The 19,638-nt window shown below is 41.0% G+C and overlaps 1 protein-coding gene across 6 annotated transcripts; it reads right to left on the bottom strand.

Annotated features, from left to right (window-relative positions):
* Window positions 1-7,024: 7,024 nt before the first annotated feature.
* Window positions 7,025-17,135, bottom strand: LOC113463499 (putative F-box/FBD/LRR-repeat protein At4g03220). Of its 6 annotated transcripts, XM_026809115.2 has the most exons (6): window positions 16,711-16,847; window positions 16,272-16,320; window positions 12,967-12,971; window positions 11,977-12,810; window positions 7,655-7,834; window positions 7,025-7,454 (listed from the first exon to the last, which is right to left on the bottom strand). In XM_026809115.2, the coding sequence occupies exons 1-6, from the start codon at window positions 16,732-16,734 to the stop codon at window positions 7,164-7,166; spliced, it is 1,383 nt and encodes a 460-aa protein (XP_026664916.2). In that variant the 5' UTR covers window positions 16,735-16,847; the 3' UTR covers window positions 7,025-7,163. The 6 variants fall into 6 exon arrangements, with proteins under 6 accessions (XP_026664916.2, XP_026664913.2, XP_026664911.2 ...); XM_026809112.2 differs by lacking the exon at window positions 16,711-16,847 and adding an exon at window positions 16,884-17,135 and having other exon boundaries at window positions 11,977-12,971; XM_026809110.2 differs by having other exon boundaries at window positions 11,977-12,971.
* Window positions 17,136-19,638: the final 2,503 nt, after the last annotated feature.

Raw genomic sequence — 19,638 nt, 5'->3', positions numbered from 1 at the left:
CAATCAATATGCTCAAGTGGAATCAATTCACACTTGGCGACATTCATGAAAATGAATTAAGGATGCTCATAGTGCAAAGTACATGACTCCCACTCACCTGTCAATCCGGCACAGCCCTGATACGCCTCCAAAAATCTACAGCAGGCAGTGGGAAACTTCTTCCTCTTGTTTCCTAGCTTCTTGCCCAACTGTGACATGCATTTACAATACATTTAGTCTTGTATCGAGGGCTATAATATACGTGCCAATTATAATATAGGGAACTTTAATTGATTCAACTCCCCGTTCCCTAAATCTTTTCTTTTCTTTCTTTTTTTTCTTTTTTATTAATTAACTCACCATTTATGTGTATTAGGGACTCCCTTGCATGAGTACAAGGTCCCCTTAGCTTAATCTGGGCTTAATATCCTATTATGGCATGAAATCCCCTATTTTCCCACTCGGATGAACAGTAACCCGGACCGACAGCCGGTTACTTCATCCTGGGTTTGATCCACTTTCCAAACTCCAAATTTGATGAAATTTTTACCTAACATTCTACACTCATATAGAATTTCAAAGAGGTAATATGCATTGCTATCGAAGGTCGTTTGACCCCCTAAATAATTTTCCGAAGTTGGGACTTCGACACAGTTTTTCCGTAGTGCCGGAAAAATTTGTCAAAATCTGATTCTTCCTCTTTTAACCGCCTCTACAACCCTTATCCGACCCCTCTAGACTATATCCACCCTTTGTATAGCCTAATGTCATCAAAAGACTAGATAGGGACGGATATTTACCTTTTTCTTTTTGGAAATCGAGGTCCTTGCGTAGAGGGGAAGGAGATCTATGTTTTTCCCTTCAGCTGGCAGCGCAACCAGGATCTCCTTCCTTTTCTTTTTCTTCTTCTTCTTCCTCTTCCTTTCTTCCTTTCATTTCCTCTCCTTCTTTTTCTTCCTCTCTGTTGCCGTCTGTGAACCCCCTCCCTCTTTCTTTCTCTGCTTCATTCCGTAGCTCAAACCCTCCAATTAAATCACATCAAAACACTATTCACCCTTTTTTAATATTATTAAATTCCCAATTTGCCCCTGCCACTTCAACGGATCTACAGTTATGCCATTAACTTTTGATTCCTTCCCATTTTACCCCTTATATCAATTTTAAAGGACTATTCTATCCCTTTTTATATAAAAAAAATTTTGGGGTTATTACACATGCAAAAATTTAATCAGAACCTTGTGGCTTTAGCTTTTATCGAAGAGAGTATTATTTTCTTATCTATTTATCACTTTCCACTCTGATTGGGACCTATCATTGGTATCAGAGCCAGGTTCAATGGCGTCTAACAAGGAAAGGATCGAGCTCTTGGAAGCTAGACTAGGTGGAAAGTGATAAATTTCTGTATCTTCACACCATCAACAAGCTTTCGGAAGCTGTGCTTTCAACAAAGGAGCCACCAAGTCGCCACAACTACGAGCGAGTAGGGTCCTCCCGGACGTACCGTGAAGACAACAATGGCGGAAGGCTGGTCTTCTCATCCAAGACAGCCAAGCTGGAGTTTCTGAGGTATGCGGGAGATGATCCAACATCGCGTGGCCCAGTTTTTTGACTACCAGGGCACTACCGACAACCAGAAAGTCTCTTTGGCATCCTTCCACCTTGAGGGGGAAGCCAACCACGGGTGGTAGTGGGTGTGTCAGGCATACATAGAGGAAGGTCGGTCGATGACGTGGGTGGTATTTGAAGAAGAATTATGGGCTCGTTTTGGACCCACTGACTGTGAGGATTTCGATGAAGCTTTATCAAGAGTCAAGCCGGGTCCTTACGGGACTACCAGAGGGAGTTCAAGAAGCTTGGCAATCGGGTGTGGGGATGGACACAAAAAGCGTTGGCGGGGATGTTCATGGGAGGCTTGAAGCCAGAAATATCAGATGGAATTCGCATGTTCAAACCTAAGACACTGAAAGAAGCCATCAGCTTGGCGTGAATGATGGATGAGCAGCTCTCATGACAAAGGAGGTTCATGCAGCCAACACCACCGGCTTGTGCACCACTAGCCCTTCTGCCTGCGACTCGGGCAGTGCCAAGTGCACCAATTAGGAGGCTGTCCTGGGATGAGATGCAGAAACGAAGGGCACAAAGATTGTGTTTCAATTGTAATGAGAAGTTTACGGCGGGACACAAGTACCAAGGGCCACAGTTGTTGCTACTGGAAGGTCAATCCAGTAACAGCTCAGTCATATATGAAGAAGCTACAAAAGTGCTGCCATTGGATGATAATCACGAAGAGCAACTAGAATCTGAAATGTCCTTGTAGGCTTTGACGGGATGGTCTACACTGCGAACCATGCGAGTGGCTGCCAAAGTTGGTTCCCATGAGGTCGTGGTGCTGATTGGTAGCGGGTCGACCCATAACTTTATCAGTGATCGTGTGGCCAGCCTGTTTCGGTTACTCGTAATACCAACCGAGTCATTCACAGTACGGGTGGCTAATGGGGAACGTCTAAAATGTCAAAAAAGGTTCGAGAAGGTACAAATGAACCTGCAAGACATTCTATTTTCACTCACACTCTATTCTCGTCCTTTAACGGGCCTTGATCTTGTGTTAGACGTCCAATGGTTGAAAATGTTAGGATCGGTGGTTTGCAATTAGAAACAGTTGACCATGGATTTCCAATGGGACAATCAAGCAAGGCGGCTGCAAGGATCCGACAACCCACCCATCCAAGTCGCTTCCTTAAAGACAGTCTCAAAGGAGATAAGCCAAGGGCACATGTTGTTTGCAGTTTGCCTACAGACCGTGGCAGAGATGTCGCAGGAAAGCATGCAACAAACTCTAGAGGATTATGCTGACATTTTTAGTGAGCCTACACAATTGCCACTAGTAAGAGAGATTGATCATTACATTTCTCTCAAAGAAGGCACCGAGCCTATTAATGTGCGGCCATATAGATACGCCTATTTTCAAAAGGCGGAGATCGAGAAACAAATTCAGGATATGCTCAAGATGGGCCTCATACGACCTAGCACCAGCCCCTTTTCATTTCCAGTACTGTTGGTGAAAAAGAAGGACGGCAGCTGGCGGTTTTGTACCGATTATCGAGCACTCAATGCCGTCACTATCAAAGATCGCTTTCTCATTCCCACCGTGGATGACATGTTGGATGAGTTGCACAGTGCCTCCTATTTCAACAAACTAGATTTGAGGGCTGGGTACCACCAGGTAAGAGTGCACTCATCCGATATTCCTAAAACTGCCTTTAGAACACATAATGGCCATTTTGAGTATTTGGTTATGCCTTTTGGCTTGTGTAATACCCCATCAACTTTCCAAGCCCTCATGAACTCTATATTTTGCCTTACCTCTAGAAGTTTATTTTAGTTTTCTTTGATGATATCTTGATATATAGTCCCATGTGGGATATGCATCTAGAACATGTTAAAAAGGCTTTGGAAATTCTGAGACAACAACAGTTCTTCATCAAAACAAGTAAATGTATCTTTGGCAAACAAGAACTAGAGTATTTAGGGCATATTGTCACGCATCGGGGGGTAAAGGTAGATAACAAAAAAATTGCAGCCATGGTAGCATGGCCCCAACCTACTAACATTTCGGAGTTGCGTGGATTTTTAGGCTTGACAGGCTACTACAGAAAGTTTGTTCAGAATTATGGCATCTTAGCTCGCCCTCTTACTAATCTTCTCAAAAAGGGGCAGTTTGGATGGCATGATGAAGCGGAAGCTGCCTTTAACACCCTCAAACAAGCCATGACGTCCACGCCTATCCTAGCCATGCCCAATTTCAATGACACCTTCGCTATTAAAACGGATGCCTCCGAGGATGGAATTGGAGCGATTCTCACTCAACAAGGCAAGCTAATTGCCTTTATGAGCCAAGCCTTGGGAGTCTCAAAAAAATCATGGTCCACCTATGCTAAGAAAATGCTAGCCATAGTGGAGGCAGTACGTACTTGGCGGCCATATCTACTGGGAAGGAAGTTTTTCATCCAAACTGATAAGTGTAGTCTCAAGTATCTTTTGGAGCAACGAGTGGCCACCCTAGAACAACAAAAGTGGGTAGCCAAACTTCTGGGCTACGATTACGAGATCACTTACTGACAAGGATGCGAGAATTCCACCGCCAATGCCCTCTCTCGCTGACCAAGCAATCCTATTCTTAACCATTTGTTTGTACCGTAGGTCACTATTTGGGAGGATATAAAAAAGGCTTCGGTGGGGGACGCCTATATGGACCTGGTGGGCCACTTAGCTAAGAAGAATCCAGAAGGGCCCTATACAATGCGAGATGAGCTAGTTTTTTACAAAAATAGAGTGGTGGTCCCTCAAGAGCCCACAATCCGCAAGAAGCTATTGAGTAAATTCCATGATAGCAAGCTTGCGGGCCATTCAGGCATGTTGCGGACATTCAAGAGGCTGGCCCAGCAGTTTCACTGGCCTTCTGTGTACCAGTCAGTCCAGGAGTATGTCATGCACTACGAGACTTGCCAGAAAACAAAGACAGAAACATTGGCACCCGCAGGTCTTCTTCAACCATTACCCATTCCCTGTCAGGTTAGGGATGACATTACCCTCGATTTTATTGAAGGTCTACCAACTTCTTACGGCAAGGACATGATTTTGGTGGTGGTAGACAGATTAAACAAGTATGCTCATTTTCTTGCTCTAACTCACCCCTTTACTACCAAGACTGTGGCCGAGAAATTCGTTGAAGACATCGTCAAGCTTCATGGCATGCCAAAATCAATCATCAATGACTGAGATCACATCTTCATCAGTAAATTTTGGCAGGAATTTTTTGCAATGTCAAACACCAAGTTGAAAATGAGTTCCGCCTATCATCCCCAAACTGACGGACAATCCGAAGTGGTTAATAGTTGTGTTGAACAGTATTTACGTTGCTTTGTCCATCAATGGCCACGTAGGTGGAATGCTTTCTTGCCATGGGCGGAGTTTTGGTATAACACAACCTATCAAGGGTCCACTGGGATGACCCCCTTGCAAGCTTTTTACGGTCGTTTGCCCCCACCCATTCCACTCTATTCAGATGGCTTGTCCCAGGTGAATGAAGTCGATCAAAGTTTTCTCACGAGAGATGAATTACTACAATAGTTGAAGACCAATTTGGAGCTAGCAATCAATCGTATGAAGCAAGGGCGGATAAAAAGAGGAGGGATGTCACATTCCAAGAAGGTGATATGGTATTCCTCAAGCTACAACCATATCGCTAACATACCGCTTTTAAACGAGCACATCAAAAGCTGGCCAGCCGCTTCTATGGACCATACCCAATACTGCAGAAAATAGGCAACGTTGCCTATAAACTCAAACTTCCGAAAGGAGCACGCATTCATCATGTCTTTCATATATCGCTCTTAAAGAAGTATGTTGGGGAGCCGAAAGAGACGAGTTTGGAACTACCACCCATCGCCGATGACAGGAAGTCGTGTTGGAACCAAAGGAAGTCATTGATACGCGTTGGGTGAAACAAGGAGATAAATTTGTCGAAGAAAGTCTGGTCAAATGGCGCCGCCTACCTATCAAAGATGCAACATGGGAGAATACTGATATGTTGCTGAACCAGTTTCCTATAGTGGACCTTGAGGACAAGGGTCCACTCGGTGGGGGAAGTATTGATAGACCACAAAGGTCGAGCAAGGCACCAAAGAAGAATCCCAAGTATCTGGGATGAATAGAAGACTCTGTCAACAGCACATGCAGCACATGCGGCAAGACCAAGTCCATTAGCTGTTGGAGCACTAGCTGTTGGAGATTTATTTGCATTCTGTTTAGCATTTTGTTTTAGCATTTTTGTTTAGCATTTTGTTTGCACGTTTACTGTTTTGTTGCACCAGAACCTTTAGTTTCAGCATTGCTGTTGAAGGAAGCATGCAAAGATTCAATCAGAACCTTGTGGTTTTAGCTTTCACCGTAGAGAGCATTATTTTCTTATCTATTTATCACTTTCCACTCTGATTGGGAAGTCAAAGTATAAATTTAGGTCGCTGCTATCTAACACCCAGTAACTTCGTCAACTGAGCCGTTTGGCACCCTCTTGTTCAATGATTTTTCAATTTGAGGGAAAATTATGCTTGTACATGCTATGTCATATTAATTGAATGCCTCATGATCTCACTTAGAAAAGGAAAGGAACATGAAGGTTTTGCAGATCGTGAGTCCAATCTTCGTATTCGGATTGGTGCGAATCAATCTATGCATTTGGATTGGTGTCAATGTCTTCAGCAATCCATTCCCAATCCAGTTTCGAGCTTGCAACTGCAATCAGGATGCAGTCTAGCCTATATGATGGACCTATGGGTCGGAAATTTGGATTATGGGATTCATACCCAGTACTATTCCTAGTTCGCTTGGATTTGATACAAAAACCCCATGCGGTAAGCATTCTCCAAGGTTTCCATCGAGTTCATCTTTAAAACAATTCTGTTCTTGAGAAAGGCAACCCCAAAGATCTGGAGAAATTGGATTCTATTTCAAGTCAAATTGGTTCTGGGTCAATCTAAAGCCAACCCATATAAGCAACCAACCAACACCCAAACCCAATATAATTAATAGTTCTCTATTTTATTCCATGTAGTTTCCCTCATTTTAAAAACAATGGTTACAGAGATAATGGACAGGACATGGGATTTTGGAATGTGAAATTCCATTTGGATCAATTTATACTTACCATATATCCTAAATTTCTTAGTTTGCTATTATTACGATGATATATTTTAACTTAAATTTAATTGTATTGTTTGCGTTCTTTGGATGCCATGTTTTGCTTTATGTTTAATTATACATATAACTGATAAGTGAAAATTAAATTGGTGGGCGAGCATACAGTCAGATAAATAAATCGGTTGGTTGTGGATTTATATTTTTCATCTAATTATAAATTGATCGGCATGTATTGAGAGTCTTCTGGACCTGAACACCCCCAGTAGGGTTACATTAACTTCACAGACTCACCAAAGATCACCTGTTTTGTTAGTGCAGTGGAAGCATGGAAAATGAACAGCCAACATGCCAACAAAATATGATTTATTTCAACTAAACTTAAGGCACAATCCCAATTGGCAAATTATTACTGAATCTGTTAAAGTGAACAGAATAGCACTGCAAGATCATAAACATCATCAAGCCCATGGAAAAGCCATTCAACTTTAGGGACATGACACAACAGCATCCGGCGAGGCTTTTGTAAACTTCATCAGTTTCTCAGCCATCTGAGTCTTCATAACCTGATCCACAAAAACCTGGCCTGAAAACAGAATAATCATTCTCTTCAAGGTAATTGCATGTTCGAGCAAGAATTGCATAAATTCGATCTCGTGCTCCTTTCCTCTAAATCCATATATCTTTGCTTCCGACAGATGATCCAACGGTCTCCTCTGATAACTCCAAGACTCCCTCTGGTCAAAATGGGATAAATCGGGGAAGCTATTATTGAGTTCCTGAAGAGTGAGAAGGCTAGTCAGAATAGTCCGAGATACGATTAGTGAGCCATACGAGCTACACCCGCACAAAAAATACAGCAGGTAACCAAATGCATGAATGGTAAAGAAGAAGCAAAAGTTGAAGATTATGGAAGTGGATACTTGGTTACTATAACAAGCATTACTTAGTTTCAATAATGTAACTAATGCAAACAAACCTCTTGAATGTGCTCATCAATGGTGTGGATATGAAGAATCTCCAGATTTGAGCAGCTCCTGATTAAGCATGAGACTCCCCGAAGCACATGGTCATCAAGACTCACCAACAATGTCAAGTGCTTTAAATTAAACAATTTAGTTGATAACCCTTCTAACAGCTCCTTGTTTGAATGTAGACCCTGTAGTATACAAGAGAAAATATATCTAAAAATATCATGCAGAAACAAAGCTGAGTTGAAGACCCATAAATCAGCAAGGTTCCACAAAAAACGACAGTGAGCATCACTTGACAGGCCAAATAACAAGTATAGATGAAGACAATACTTGAAAATAATGTTGAAATTTCTCAGAAAGAAATTTTCAAAGACTAAGGTAATTTTATTTAAGAACTTGCACCGTGCAATTAATCCAGAGATCAAAGAATATACTAACAACAGTTCAGAGGGGTAGAACACTAGAAACCATTAAAGAAAGTTCAAGCAGCTCAAGAATCATCATGATAACTGGCAATCCTTTTGGCCAACTTGTCAATCATGTCCTTTACCTAAAAATTCATCGCAAGAGCTTCTTGAACTTTAACTCCTCTCTCACTGTTATCTAGTCGAATGGAATTCTCTGCAGTTTAAAGTTTAGAGAAACTTCAGCAATATGTTTGGTTGCAAGGATAACTGCCTGGAAAACTTATATTTCTGAAAAATAGCACCCAAGCACATTCAATGCATGTTTTAGACAGAAAAACATAAACTTAGATATTATAGTAGATATACATTACAAAATATGAAAAATAATTAGATTTTTTAAATTTGTTCATACACTTTTTTATTTTTCCACATCTCTCTACTGTCACAAATATCATAATTAAATATCAGATTTTTTGCATTTTGGAGTCTCTATTTTATCGATATTACAAATCGACCCATATAATGGCGACCCAAATTCCAAAAAACCTCTTCCTTTAGTATTCTATTGCTTCAATTTACCATGGCCTCGGTTAATCAAGGGCATTCCTTGGTCAAAACCTACCTCTTCTTCCTCCCTCCTCCAGTGCCGCCGCCACCTCTCTCTTTCACCGCCTTCTCCTTTCTCTCTTTTTTTGATGGCAGAAGGGATTGCCTTCTTCTGTCTCTCTTGCGAATTCTATTTCTTAGAATGGGAGGCCATACACCGGCTCCCTGGGTTAACAATAGTAACAATGGCAACCTGCTAAGTTAGGAGCATAAAACCCTAGAAACTCGAGGCTTTAAAATCTCTTCTTGCTTGCAGCAGGTTTGGCAGGTCCTCTCAATTCTCCATTCCTCTGCCTTTGATCCATAGTCTCCACCTTATAGATTTCATGATTTGAAAATGTCAATGGATTTTAGGGGCTTTCTTAAGTTCTTGAAAAGATTTGATCAAGCAAAGGGGTCAATGAGCCCATTTAACCTTTAAGAAAACGAGCACTGATCGATCTCTGCTATTCCACCAAAGAGCAACCTCGACTTGCCAAAGCTTTGCTCCTAGGAGGTCCTTTTCAGCTCCTCAATTTTTGCCTCTAGTTCTTTGATCCTCCTTCCATCACCCCTCCTCCTCGCCACCAATCTCAGACTCCAGGCTCTCTACCTCAAGCCTCCAAGCTTCTTACTCTGCCTCCAAGTGCTTGGATCCCTCCTTAAATCAACCGAGCTCTTCATCCTTGGAGGAAAACTCATCACGAGAAAGGGAATGGTGGCAATAGTCTCTTTGGGGATCTTTTGCTCAAGGAGCTGATTGTGTAAGCGACACTACTCCAGGAAGATCACGATCCCTATCATGGCAGAGCAGGATGGCACTGAAGCAAAGGAGGTTGTCAGGGATGAGGAAGGTGGCACAGACCATCTCGAGGGCATAAGCATAGGGAAGGTAGTGAAGCAATCTCCATCCACAAGCTTGCAGGCGGCGAAGCACATGATGGGAGGGAGTGCTTGCCACTTCTAGCGAGAACAAAGTAGTGCAGCTCCTTGATGACAAGGTTCGCCGTACCGGTACCGAACCCCGTACCGGTGCCGCACTAGTATAGACGTACCGAGTTTCGGTACGGTACGGTATACTCGGTACCGACCGTGCCGACATTGGTGTACCGATACCGGTACCTATCGGTATGGGTACGGTACGCTCGGTACCGACCGGTACCGACCGGTACCGACCGGTACCGACCGGTACAGCGAACCTTGCTTGATGATATACTCCGAGTAGCAGATGGATAGGGCCGTGTCGAGCTTGGACTCAATCTAGGGGATAAGGATCATCAAATGGCCATAAAAGTTGGAGGCAATGGCAGCTAGGGAGGCAGAGGCCATGGTAGATGAGGAGCGGTGGAGGGAGAGGTAAGGGAATTTGGGGGTGAGGAAAGACAGTAGGAGCTATGCTCACACATGATCAATGAATAGGGGTTTTTTTTGGGCTATTTTGTTCATCAAAATTAATGGTCCTCCCGAAAATATCTGCTTCATCAGGTACTATCAATGGAAGCTCAACCCAAGTTTTTTTTTGCAATATATGTCAAGCTTAACCCTTAAATATTTTCCATCCATCTACAGCTGATATTTTTATCGTTTGCAATTTGTATACTCTCATAATTTTTTTTATGGTGTCCTCTCTATTTGCAACATAATGTTGCATTTATTGTTTTAATTTATTTATTCTCACAAAATGATCTTAAGAGAATAACAAAAAGAAGGAATGGTTTTAATATAATCTCATCAAAAGGAAATATTTGATTACATTTTCCTTTGTTCGTTTTCTGTCATAATTCTTTTTTTGTATGACTCTTTCCTAATATGTTTGTAACTAAGTTTTCTAATTCTTTCTTTATTGGTTTTTTGAGGATTAGTCCTTGAAATATATTATGTTTGCATACTAATCCTTGTCAGTTCTGTATTTGTATTTTAATCCCTGCAATCTTGAAACTTATTGCTTGTACAGTTGCATGTCCCTCGAAATAAATTAGTTACATGATAGGACATTCTACTTATATTCTTCTAGTGATGTTAATTCTATAACTTCTAGACTAATTCTATAACATCTGTAAAGAGTGTCCAGAATTGATACGAGAATAAAAAGACTAGGCAAAGCATGATTCTTATTATGTCATCTGGGTGCAGACGAGAGAGGACAGGCTAGTTGAGCAAACAAATGTGAACTGCAATGTGATAAAGAGTGAGAATGAGAAAGGAAGAGAGAATGTGTGTGTATGTACGCTAGAGAGAGAGACTCATATGAATAAAACTCTTGGTGAATATAAAATTCATGGGAGAAAAGAAAGAGGAAAGGTTCAGATAAAATGTGGATAACCCTATCTTAAATAGTATCACAATGACAGTACATATAACAAATGGCACAAGTTGGATCTATATATTTCATACAAATCATATCCCCCTACTGACTTAATCAGTTTTAAGACTATTTCCATTCAAATACATTGAAGTTGACCCTGATGTCAACCCACTACTCAGCCGGGAAGATGTGAAATATGAATCATGTGTGCTACAGATGCAGGTAGATTTATCACAGCTCTTTCAACAAGTGCAGACATAAGTTTCCATGATATGTTCCACTACTCAATGATGTTATGGGAATTCATTTCCATGATCATACTACTATTAAAGCAGCCCTAAAAGAACCAAGTAGAAAAAATGCAAAATCATCTAAATAGGAATTAGAATTTATCCACTGCCAGAACAGGTCCCTTGGGCTACCAGACTACCAAAACTACACCTACCAAAACTTCGACTTAAAGCAACCACTCCGTAGGTGGGTAGTCCATCTACAAAGAAGTTAACTCACCAAAATGTCACACAATTGACTAGCAGAAACTAGAACGGCAATAAAACCACCAAACTAGATGATATTTGTAAGTTCTAGCCTGCTTGTTGACGTTCACTTTCAGGATTATTCTTTGTTAAGATGGATTGCACAACAAATTTTTTCATCCTATATTTTCACCACTTGATTGCATTTAGTGTTTTGAATTAAGCATAAGGAATGCTAAGTTCTTACCCAAAAAACCCTGATGACTCCATTTAAACAATTAAATTGTCTCTATAAGAACCAAAATGATAACATTCACAAATCACCTAGCGATCAATTAATTATACAAAGCTTGCACAAAGAAGGTAAAAATTCTGTGACTGTGTGCAAAAGGGCAAATGAAAAAAAAGAAAAGAATAACTGAATAAATAACATCAAATTGTGTCATGACTCATGGTTAACAGGTGGTAACATTATCCAAGGAATGCAACAAGGGGACCAATCATTGCTATTATAAAGAAAGAAAGAAGAGCATGCTGTTAGAAAAGAAACATACCCAAAGGCAAGGCATTTCCACATGTAAAGTTTCAGCACATGCAAGATGATGGAGAAACTTTCTTGCATTTTTCATATACGATTCTTTCTTCTCTGGATGATAGTGAAATACAAGAGATGTATGTGCAGATTTTAAGCATGTGAAGTTTCCTATAGAAAAATTATCAGTAATGTAATCCAACCATTCAAAAGTTTGAAGACTTGGAGCCGCAATCTCAACCCAACCTGTATCAATTCCATAAGTAAAGGAACTCTGCACACTCAAGAAACGTAGTTTCCCAGCAGAGACATGCAGTTGATCCAAGTCAAAACAGTTTTCGACATCAAGATGTTCAAGAAGTGAGCAGTTGATGTTAAGACAGTTCAACCCCATGCAACTTTTAAGACTGCAGCTCCTAAGGAGAGGATAGTGTTCCGAAGTCACATCCAGGATTCCATTATCATTAGTAAGCTGAACCCCTAAGAGAGACAAATGCTCAAGTGAGCTAAAACACCCAGAGGCAGGCAGTTTGAGATCTCCATGCAATTTCAGCACCCTTACTGATTGGCAAAAAGACACCTCAAAGGGCCTACCATGAGGCAGGTCAAGATATAATTCTTGAACATTATGTTCAACTGCAAAACGGACCCAAGTTTCAAGAAAATTTGAATTTCTTGCTTGTTTAATTGAGAGATGATATCTCTGTATTTGTTGCGCCTTATAGCAACTCTGCACTTTGTTGACAAAGTGAACAAATTCATCTTCTCCATTGGCAATTGAAAATTCATCATCATCAAAGTCAAGGGTAGGGACAGAAGTCCACAGGTGTCTCCATCTCCTCGCAAGAATGCTTGTCTGCACGACGTCAATTGTGGAAACAAACGAGAATATGTGATAAATGATGGCATCATGTAAACAGCTGATTCGATCAGCTTCTTCTTGAGACTTTTTTTTCTTGCCAAGTTCTAGCTCCTGAACATTGGACTCGGATGCTACCATAGTCTGCATTACCTTATCTGCATCAAAAATAGAGAGTAAGAATTGGAAAAGCATGAAATTTGGCAAAGAGAATAGATCTACTGATCTTTACCAGGAAATTTTTTAGTAAGAATTTGATCAGATACTTGATAATTCTATGCAAGCAATTTGCTTTCGTGGAACTACAGAACATAGAAAAGGACGAAAAAACAAGTGAACCACTTTTTGACATAAAAACTGAATGTCACAAGGCTGAAGCACTTCATTTCATCTAATAGAATTTATAACCAAATTATCCAGAGATATGAGATGAATAGATAATCGTTAAAATGGAAATGAATGTGTTTACAAGGAGAAACAACCTTTTGACATAATTATGGTGTCTATTAATTTTCTAATATCTGAATTATAGGTTAGCTCCTTCCATTTAATAGAGCAAAACAAAAGGTCGTACCATTGCCTATTCCTTTTATGTTGAAATTGGCTTATCAAGATGTAGGGAAAATCATCTCGACCATGATGAGAAAAACAAATATAACACCTTTATAAGAAATAAAAATAAAGAAACATTCACTATGGGAGGAAACAAGAGAGAAATTTGCTGAATAGAATTTTCTTTTTTTTTCCGACTAAGCACTGAGTAGCATATTTAACATTGCATAAGAACAACAGAATTATGCAGAGATATGAGATGAATTGGCAATCATTAAACTGAAATTAATGTGTTCGAAAAGAGAAAAAAACTTTTCCGCATAACTATCATGTCTATTAATCTTCTAATATGTGAATCATAGAAGCTGGTAACCATAATGCCCACTCCGACAGGAGTTTCTTGGAAATTGAATAGAGAAACCGATTTGAAGTAGGTTTCATGAAGAACAGAGTTCAAGTCCCCCCGGCATGATTTTTCCCTCATATCCCAGACTCGTATTGAACATCCCAGACTCGTATTGAACATCCCCCCGCCTTAGTTTTTCCCACATATCCAAACTGATATTAAACATGAGTGACATCATGTGGTTTCCTAGAAACAGATGAGATTCCGGTGTGAGATTCCGGTGAGAAACCCACAAAAACACCCTAATGTGTCAGTATTGCTCCCACTCCTCTCTGTTTCTACTTCTAGGCGGACTAGGCGCCAACCCTAAAATGAATTAATTAACAGTAAAGAAAATCCAACAAGGGGACTCTCAACAGATAAGGAAAATATAAAAAAAGAAAGCTTACATAAACAAAGAAGTTACCTACTTTATATACAGTATATACAATTTCACCAATACTACTTGGCATAGCATCACATCTAGTGCCATTGAAATGTGAGCCATAGGATATTACAAACTAGCTGTATATTTTTTTCTTATTACACTAACACCTATATTTTTTTTCCAAAGACTTGATTAAGAAAGAAGACGAGACAATATAAACAACAAAAAAAATCTTTTTATAACTAGTTTCTCCATGCTTTGCTCTCTCTCTCTCTCTATGAATGAATGAATAATATACATATATATATATATATATATATATATATATATATATATATTATGTCATTGTTTCCATTTCCCATGGGGGGGCTTTTTTCAGGATTGTTCCCACTTCCCGCCTTCATATTGTTTCTCACATCCATTTCCCCTGGTGGCAACTATGACTTAAACAGAAGGTTGGTTCCTTCCATTCATTGGAGCAAAACAAAAGAGAGCACAGTTACCTATTCCTTTTACTTTGAGATCAGCAAAAAATGATAGAGTAACAAATCTAACACCTTTATAGGAAACAAAATTAAAGAAACATCCACTATGGGAAGAAAAAAGAGAAACACACTGAATAACATTTCTTTTTCTTTTTCTGGTTAATCACTGAATAGCATATTTATCATCGCATAGGAACAACAAATTTATTCAGTAAAAACTGACTATCATATAAAAACCAGAAATATGCTGAAAACAAAAATTATAAAATAATATATATTGACCAAGAATTCTTCATTAAGAATACAAAGTGACAACTATTTAGAAAGAGTGAGCAACTGGAATCCCAAATTTCATCCGTCCATAAAAATAAAACCTTAAATCCTTTTTATATATGGAAAAAAAAAATCTCAAAAGACCAACAATAAAAACAGCTATCAAAAGCGCACAAGCAATCTACAACCCAGGTATCTGTTAAAATATACTAGATTTCTAGGTTAAACATAATAGCAAACCAAGCCCAAAGATTTCACCCTATCCATTACACATAAATCTTATTCACCAAATCCAAAAAACCAATTGGCACAACTCAAAAACAACAGACAAAGTCCTTGATCACTCTAGGAACCAAGTATCTAACCATCAAACAAAAGCAGGCTTTTCTTTTCTTCTTTAAGAATCAAATTGGAAAACTAACTTTTTTCAGAAGACAAAATGTTCCCTTGAAAGTTTTCGAGCTCGAGTGTAGAGAAGCAAAATAGTAATCCATGCCCCAAACTCTTGTCTTCACAATCGCGTAAAAAAACTAGAATTATCTTTTCAACAAAAATCTAAAAGAATACTCTAAAACAGCTATCCAAATCCCATGATCATTCCAAACCTAGTATCTAAATATCAGACGGGCGACTACATTCAGGGGATCAAAATTCCTTAGAAGAAGAGGGGAGAAAAAGGTGAAAGAGATAAGGACCAAGTAGCATTCATTAACATTACCAAGCACATGCATATAGAGAATCATGGATCCAACCCAGAAGTTTTATCCTTATTCATCACATTTAAAACTAATATCATCTTTCAAAACAAAAGCCCATAAGCCCCAGTTAACAACTGCTATAAAAGTCCCTGACCACTCCAAAACCCATATACCTATTATCCAAGTGTCAGATAAAGCGAATTTGTTAATAGGACCAAAAAGAAGGAAAAAAAATGAGAGAGAGATGCACCCAGTATCCCAAAGAGAAACAGAATAGCAACCTGAACCTAAGAGTCTTATTCCTGATTATCACATATAAACTAGTATCATCTTTGAAAACATAAACCCATAAACACAATTCAATAACAGCTACTACTGCGTGGTTGTTTCAAATCCAAGAGCCGAGGCATCAGACAAAATGGCTTCATCTAAAAGATCATATGACTAAAAAAGATAAATGATTAAAAAAAATCAAAACTTGAAACTCCTCAGACTGCCCAGTTCTTTCTCTCAGAAGAACTAATCAGACAAGAAGAGCCGAAATTCAACATCACTTATCACAACTCCATGATGATTTCAGAATCAAATATAATATATATATATATATATATATATATATATATATATATATATATATATATATATATATATCTGTGTGAGAGGAGCATGTAGCATACCAAAATCTAAAATTATTCCCTGCCCGCCATCCAAAAACATGAACCTCTCCTGAAAACAGAAATCCGAGAGCCCAAATTCAATAACGACAATCAAAAACCCATGATAATATCAAACCTATATAACTAAGTCAAAGAGAAGGATGGTTTTGTTTCATGGATAAAATCAGTAACAAATAAAAAAGGTATCTTTTCGATAAGACAGAATCACAGTGCAATCCAAAACCGTAAGCTCATCAACACTCACTATTACAAAACCCTAAAAACATCTCGTTAGTCAAAAAAACAAAGCCCAAAGAGCACGAATTTAAGAATAGCTCTCAAAATCTCATGATAATTTCAAATACCCCGCATCCAATAAGAGAAAAGTAGTTTTGTTTGAAAAATGAAATAAAAAAAGGTGATTTTTTTCGTGAAGCAGAAGCACGGAACGATCCAAAACCATAATATCATCTCCGCCCATCATCACAAAACCTTAAACCTCCCCTCTAAATCGTAGCGATCATTCCACGGGGCAAACATCCGAAAATCAAAACAAAATAGTGGGTTTTGTTCCAAAGATCGTATCAGGGGAAAAGAGAGGGGGGAAAAAGGACTTTTGAGAGAAGTAATCACCTTCACCGGCTATCTGTCAATGTCTTTGGCGGTCTGAGAACGACGCAAAGGATGATGTGTTTGGTGGAGGAGACAAAGCGGCTTGTCGGACCGCCGGGAGTGCTTAAAAGCATTAAATTTGAGGGTGAGAAAGGATTTTTTTTTTTTTATTATTACACGGTGGCCAACAAAATTAGAAAAATAAAATTTCTGACATCGACACGATCCATCCAAACAAAATCTATCGAAATGGAGCCGCAAAAAAAACAATTCAGTTGATGGCACCGTTTATCTATAATAGAAGCTGCGCCTCCCTAGTAGTCTTTAAATATTATGGAGCATTGGCCTCTTCTTAGTATGCAATCATCGCAACTCATCCTATATTAATTTTTTATTTACACAAAAGGAAGAATATAATAAATTATTTGCACTTTCTTATTTTGCATCAAAGGTTTGTCACGGAAAAATCCGAGACTCATCCAAATCAATTTCCTCTTATTAATTATGTCATGCGAGAGGACTCCTCAATGTTCTCCCTATTCTTACTATTGCATGCACCATTTGTTATCACTCCACTCGGCGAGACGACACCCCAAAAGCCACACCTGTTTTCCAATCTAAGAGTTCCACCCTCCGAAAATGATGTTTCCTTAAAAAGGGTAGATCTTCCGACAACTATGTCTGAGCTCCCATTTAGAGTCAGAATCTTCACTACAGAAAAAGTGGATTTTAACGACGCTTTTTTGCCGACACTTTTTTAAAGCGTCGGCAATATTTAGCCTAGCGTCAACATTTGCCGACGCTTTTAACAAGCGTCGGCAACAGACGACGCTTATAAAGGTCCGGGTAGTTGCGGGCCTAAGACGACGCTAAAAAGCGTCGTCGGAAGCCCACGACCTCTCCAAACTCCAAAGGCGTCGGAAGCCAACGAGCTTGTGTCAGAAGCCACCGCGCTCTCTCTCTCATCCCTCCTCCCTCAACCCAGAGATCGAAGAGAACGGAATGCAAGCATCTATTTAACCCTCCAATCCGTCGCCTCAAACCCTCCTCCTCCTTCCGAAACCCTCGACTACTGCGACCACTTCCCCCCTCCCCCTACCCCTGAAAACCCACCTCCTTACCCCCCGCCCGACCAAGCCGACGGCCAGACTCTCGCCGCTGCGGGCGAGAGGACGCCGGTCTCCGAGAACGGCCTGGTTGCCGTGACCCACAGTGGCACCGACAAGGATGTGTCCGGCGGGGAGGAGGAGATCAATAGCCGCCGCCGCCGCCGCCGCCGCCGCCGCCGCAGTCGCTGGGACCCTCCGGTGTCCGGCGACAGCGCTGGCGATGGGTCTTCTGCTGGCCGAAAGCGAAAGACCCGATGGGCCGATGAGGAGCCCAAGCCGGTCGTCCAGCTCCCTGACTTCATGAAGGAGTTCGTCGCCGACCTCGACCCCGAAGTCCAGGCGCTCAACTTAAGGCTTCTTGAAATCAACCGGCTTCTTCAATCCGGCATGCCCCTCGACGACCGGCCAGAGGGCGCCCGCTCCCCCTCTCCGGAGCCAATCTACGACACCATCGGTATCAGGATCAATACTCGGGGGTATCGAGCAAGGGAGCGGCTGACGAAGGAGCGGCAAGAATTCATCTCCCAGCTCATCCGCCGGAACCTAGTGTTCAAGCCCTCGGCCGACTACCGCCCTCCCAAGCTCCAGAAGAAGCTCTATTCTGGATCCCGACTCCGCCCCCCTCTCCCCCGAACCGCGGATCCTCAAGTCCCGCCTCGTCGCCGGCGAGACCCTCTACGGCCTCTTCCTCCTGCGCTCCTCCCCGACCCTCGCCGAGATCGCCGGCCTCGCCGGCTACGACTACATGGTCGTCAACATGGAGCATGGCTCTGGCAGCATCGTCGAGGCCCTCCCTTGCCTCCACGCCCTCGCCGCCGCCCGCACCCCGGCCATCCTCCGCCTTCCGGAGCTCTCTGCCGCCTGCGCCAAGAAGGCCCTCGATCTCGGCCCCCAGGGACTCATGTTCCCCGTGATCGAGTCCCCCGGCGCCGCCGAGCTCGCCGTCTCCCGCCGCGCGGCGTCCGCGGGAAACAGCAGAATATGAAGATGAGAGGATATCAAGGAAAAATGTCAACTTCCAACTCTGCCTGTCCATGCTAGCATGTGAGTTCTTTCCTCGAATAGTAGTTTAATTTTCTATGAGTAATCTAACTCATGTATTATCATGAATCACAAATTGCTTGATTGCTGGCACATAACATACAACAAGGTTCTTGGAGTTTGATTACTTGACTGTTTATTATGTTAGGTTGCTATAATCATGAGCTTTATTTTGCCAAAAGCAACAAAAGTATGCGATTGGCATGATTAACATCTGCCTATATGCATTTGCAAGGGTATTTGGTTTATTGGAGTGTTTGGGATCAAATATTACAGACCACATTGATCAAGAAAAATCTTCCTTTGAGTAATAGGATTCCACAACATGGTTACAGTGATCATTTTCTGTGCTTGCAAAACAAAGTGAAACCTAATTGCCATCTTTGTGCAGATAATCTGCTGCCTATGATTAGTGGCAGATAATCTCCCAAACAAGTTGTAAATTAAGTGAGGTAGAACCTTTCCCCCACCTTCTTATAAGAAACAGGACATGATGCCAGCAAGAGCCTCTGCAGGGGTTAGGTTGAGTTTTCTCCATCAAAGGGAGGGAAGATGGCGGTGTCAAGATCTCCAACCAACACCCAGTCCCAAGCCTTTCGGTTGCTCTTCATCCTCTCTTTGTTGCT

This window comes from Phoenix dactylifera, unplaced genomic scaffold (assembly GCF_009389715.1).
Source record: "Phoenix dactylifera cultivar Barhee BC4 unplaced genomic scaffold, palm_55x_up_171113_PBpolish2nd_filt_p 000092F, whole genome shotgun sequence".
NCBI lineage: Eukaryota > Viridiplantae > Streptophyta > Magnoliopsida > Arecales > Arecaceae > Phoenix > Phoenix dactylifera.
Note: the sequence above shows the minus strand (reverse complement) of the source record. Positions and strands in the feature narration are given on the sequence as shown.